The sequence below is a fragment of the Vitis vinifera genome, chromosome 8, assembly GCF_030704535.1.
Source record: "Vitis vinifera cultivar Pinot Noir 40024 chromosome 8, ASM3070453v1".
Classification (NCBI taxonomy): domain Eukaryota; kingdom Viridiplantae; phylum Streptophyta; class Magnoliopsida; order Vitales; family Vitaceae; genus Vitis; species Vitis vinifera.
The window spans coordinates 3,164,161-3,169,083 of record NC_081812.1 but is presented as its reverse complement, the minus strand read 5'-3'; the positions used below and the strand labels follow the sequence as shown (position 1 = coordinate 3,169,083).

General features: G+C 32.7%; 1 protein-coding gene across 2 annotated transcripts; it reads right to left on the bottom strand.

Annotated features, from left to right (window-relative positions):
* Window positions 1–759: 759 nt before the first annotated feature.
* Window positions 760–4,294, bottom strand: LOC132252655 (F-box/LRR-repeat protein At3g48880-like). 2 transcript variants are annotated; one of them, XM_059738885.1, is made up of 6 exons: window positions 4,068–4,294; window positions 2,817–2,865; window positions 2,571–2,750; window positions 1,903–2,249; window positions 915–1,444; window positions 760–884 (listed from the first exon to the last, which is right to left on the bottom strand). In XM_059738885.1, the coding sequence occupies exons 3-5, from the start codon at window positions 2,643–2,645 to the stop codon at window positions 958–960; spliced, it is 909 nt and encodes a 302-aa protein (XP_059594868.1). In that variant the 5' UTR covers window positions 2,646–2,750; window positions 2,817–2,865; window positions 4,068–4,294; the 3' UTR covers window positions 760–884; window positions 915–957. The 2 variants fall into 2 exon arrangements, with proteins under 2 accessions (XP_059594868.1, XP_059594867.1); XM_059738884.1 differs by having other exon boundaries at window positions 760–1,444; window positions 2,571–2,756; window positions 4,068–4,289.
* Between the last annotated feature and the right edge of the window lie 629 nt (window positions 4,295–4,923).

Genomic DNA, 4,923 nt, shown 5'->3' with positions numbered 1-4,923 from the left:
ATATTTTCTATAGTGAAACCAAGCTTTCCTTAGTATTTTCTGGAATCAAACATAGCCTAAACTCCAATCTGATCATCAATATAAAAAAACAAGTAACATAATGGAATCTTTAGACCAAGAAAACAAGATTAATAGCAATTGGAAAGCCAATAGTGAGAACTCCTCTCATTTTTCTTAATTATCTAGCATTTTTTTTTCTATTTTTTTATAGTCCCCTAATATTTTCAAAACTTATGGAAAGAAAATGAACAATTTAAAACATGCGTCTCTAATGAAAAAAAATGGTAAGAATTAAGCTGGGCTTCTTGGTTTGATTTGCCTCAGACCCATTATTACGTATTAAATTCTTCTTCTTTGTAAAAATTACAAAAATAAATTACAAAAATATCAATAAATCGAGGAAAATTTAATAATTTGGTGTGAAAACCAAGTAGTCAAGATATCCATATCATTATCGTATCGAACGTCTTCAACACCAGATACCCCCTTCAACACTTGAAATAGGATGATAGATTCACTTTGAATCAGATAACTAGCCGATCAATCACCTAATTCTAGTTGGTGCTCTTAGTCGATCACTTTAAGCTGGATTTATCAGTCCCTGAGAACAGTGTGGCTTGAACTTCCCCAAACCATTCATAATCATTAAAGATGTGCAAAATATAATCCGTAGTTGCAGCCACATCGCATTTTCTTTAGTCGTGCACCCCTCATGAAAACTTGGTCTGGATCCTCAATGCCAAGGAGATCCAAGAAAGATTGGTCAATAATTGATCTTTTGTTTCAAGATACCAGGTAAACAACTGGAATGGAATTGCCAATACAACTTTTTTACATATATAATGTCCATGGGAATGGATCAATTATTGTCATGAATAATTCAACTCATCACATAGAGGCATACAGAAGGGAACTTCTCATAGAGGCTTTAGGTTAACAAACTCAACTCATAAACTCTTAACCAGAATAGTAATCAGTATCGACATCACCATCAAGATCAAGATATGTGTCATATTCCTCATAGATAGAACCTTCACACATGAATGTAGGAATATGGGAAGCAAGTGCCAATATCTCAGCATCATCCTCCTCAAATCCAATGCATTTCCTGACGTCCAAACCTAGGAGCTTTTTGCAGCCCTGCAATACCATCACTAGATTTTCCCACTCAATTGTTGATCCCTTTAGAACCAAGTACTTAAGGTTTGGCAATGAGGTGACTATAGCTGTCGCTTCATCTTTCCCAACATATATGTGTGGAGCAAATAGCATAATGAAGTTGTTGCAGTGAAGACTGATTTGGACTAGGATTTCCTCCATGTTATGTCTGCTCCCCAGTGACATCATCTCCAGATTTTTCCACTTGCTTATCAGTTTTGGAATAATAGTTGATTTTTTGAAAAGTAGATCACCATGCAAACGCAAATCCTTCAATGAGGGAGACCTGGAAGAAGTAAAGAGAAACCAAGGAAGCAGGAAATTAAACAATGCGTGTAAAAGCCGAAAAATGCTAGTTCTAGCCAGTGGTTTTCTTCACACCTGGAAATACCTGAGAAAACCACACCTAGTAAAATGATGCCCATGTGAACTCGTCATCAATCCCTTCAACCCGTCGGCATGGGGTCATTTTACAGAAGTCTTAACTAGGTATCCAAAATCACTATGCATGTTAAAAGTTAATTTCCTTTTCCCATTTCTTCATTGCGCAATCTTTTTAAATATGTTAAGATGAATGGAAACCACAATATTGGCAAATCTTGTGTAAAAGCTACCAAATTAATATGAAACTGCATCTTGAGCAAGGAATTACAGAAGCCAAAAAAAAAAAAAAAAAAAAAACTCAGCAGAAACTAGAATTTTTCCAAAGTGAACTAATTTGATAGATAAATTAAGGTGGCTTACTCGTTAGCAGCATACTCCAATGCCTCTTCGGTGCAGCAGATGGGGAGCGTAAGTACAGTAGCGCGTCTCTGGCTACGGGCAACCACAGACTTTATGAATGCAGTGACACAGAAACTTTCTTGATATTCCATCATCAACCTTTCTCCCAAGGGGCTGTTGTCCCATATACGATCAGGTTTGATGTATTTTGGAAAAATGAGACACTCCCAGCACTTAGGATCAAGGCTTGCTTTGTACCATGACTTGCATACAAAGGGAACATCCAAGAGCAATGACTCCATTCCCACACTTCGAAACACATTTACCAAACAGTCCATGTTTAGCTCCTCCCACTTTCGTCCCTCCATCTAAGCAAATGAAAAAAAATACCAGTGTTACTGTATTTATCTTGGAATCAAAACTGATATTCTGATTACTACTAATTAATCGATCTATTATATTCTTGACACAAACTGATCTTCCCCATCCTCTGAATTTTCCCTAGGCATTCATGGAAGACATTAATGTGCCTGGGCTCCAGATTATTACAAGGCTGATATGATTAGTTTGGGTCTAACAGCCTAAAACTTAGGAGGAATTAGGATCATTTTCCCTCCAGAAAGAATTGCAGGCAAAAAGTTAACGTCATTCTTGATGGAATGAAAAATACTAATGGCATTTACCAGTACCTTGCTATGGTCAATTTCAGAATCATTATTTGAATGCTTGGATGAAGTCTCTCCAATGTAGTAATTCGAAGGCATTGGAAGGTTACTCAAGCTAGCAGCATATATAATCTCCAACACAAAATTTACACTCGTCGTTCTTTGACTGGATTTTATCAGCTACACTATCGTAACCCAAATGATCTGCATCTGTCTCTTCTGTTAGAAATATGAGAGAAATGGAAAAGAAGCGTAATACAATGGATTTACCTGAAGCTGATGAGAAATTGAAACAGCAAGAGTAATGAGAAGAAAGGGCCTGAGAAATAATTGAGAGAGGGTAAAGATGATATAGAATCAGTTTTCTTTGCTGATTTGACTAGAAACTGAATATATAGGGATAGCTCAACAAATAAAATAAAAGGAATGTTCTTTCCATTCAACCACAATTCAAACTTTTAAGGTTATGTCTAGTTCTCGAAAAATATGAAGGAAAATGTAAGAAAAAATAAATGTAAAGGACATAAAAATTAGATTTAAAATTAATAAATTATTTTTATATGCTACTTCAAACTCATTTCACTTTTTTTTTTCTTTTATATATAAAGATTAATAATTTAAAAATCTATAAATTCGTAATTAATTTTAATTATATTTGATTTTGTTTCTTATTTTTTATATTGAAATCAATCATGAAAAAATCATTTTTCGCTAACATTTTTATTTTTTTTTAATACTTTTTAGGAATCAAACATAACATAATAGTTTTTCATCACATTCATGTTTTAAGATCACATATAAAATGTAAAATAATAAAATTATAATTATAAAAAAAATGAAATCGAGATGATTGAAGTGCATAAAGTAAAGAGGTTTTTTTATTAAAAGTTAATTAACATTTTTCTAGAATTGTTTAATTAATTTATAAATGAATTTGACAATCATATAAAGAAATAAATTAAAATTCTTAAAGTTGGTCCTAAATTTCTCTAATTCTTTCTTTAACTTAGTGCCTAAGTAATTGATGAATTTAATGAGGACATGGGCGTCTGCTGAGACTGCCACCATGTGCTCCAAGGATTTTAGACAGTGCGATCTTTCCTTTGTGCTTTAGCTCTCAGGTGAGATTGGCTGGAGGACAAAGAAGGGACCGAAAAAAGTTGGAAAAAGAAAGAAAAAAAGGTAAAAGCAAGAACAAAGGTGATTGATTTAATTTGATGCAACCATGAATAAACCAGACATAGAACATGCTAGTGGTTATTGCATTTAAAAAATAAAAAGTAAAAAAGCCACCACTCCTATCCAACCCAATTCTGCATGGCATTTTCTTTTTGTTTTAATCAATTTACTTCAAAAATTGTATTTCTCTTTTACCATCTTTAAAGATGATGAGGTTGGTGCATTGATGCTTGAACCTCATCTATAGCTAACTCAACACTAAAAAATTGACCATCATGGCTCTTATGTAAATATCAACTACAATTCAACATTTAAGAAAGAAGTGAATAAAAATGGATTTACCTGAAGCTGATAAGAAACTGATGCAGAAAAATAGTGGTGAGATCTATCAGTGTATATGAAACTGGTTTGAGAATTGAGAGAGAGAGAGAGTAAAAGTGATGAAATCTGTGAGAGTTTTCTTCCTAATTTATAGAGAACAAATATTCTACATGCTTTGCTGACTTCACCAAAGACTAAAGGAGAGAGCTCTATAATTAAAATGATTTCTCCTTCCATCCACCCAGATACACACTATTAAAACTTAGAAAGGTGAATCTCTCCTTAGTGGCTAAGCTTCCTTGCCAGATTGGTTGAAGAGAAAAGAATGAAAAAAGAAAAGAAGGAAAATGATTAAAAAGATTATAAATAAAGCACCCATATTCTTTCTACTGTACTGACTTCATGACAAAGGACTAAAGAGAGATTGATTTCTCCTCCTTTTCTATAAAGATAAAACTCTCCCTAGTGATAAAGCTCCCTTTAGAGATTGGTTAAAGAACAAAGAAGGGAGAAAAAGAAAAAGGAAGAGTAAGAAGTAAAAATACAAAAGAGAGAGGATGAAAGGAGATCTAGGTCTTGCTAATAGTGAAAAAGCGTTTTTGAATTGTACTTTTTGATTTTTTATTTTTTATTTTGGATTTATATTTATTATTATTAATCCAGACTTTATTTAGTTCTATTTTTAAAAAAAGTGAAACAACTTTAATGACAAGTTGGTCCCTTCTCAAATATATTTAAAAGGGATATAAAAAATTCCTCTCATAAGCTTTCCAATAAAATGTCATATAATTTTTATTTTTATTTTTTACAAAAATTGATAAAAGATGTGATTTTAATTTAAAACATTCACATAAAACAATTAAAATAATATGATTAT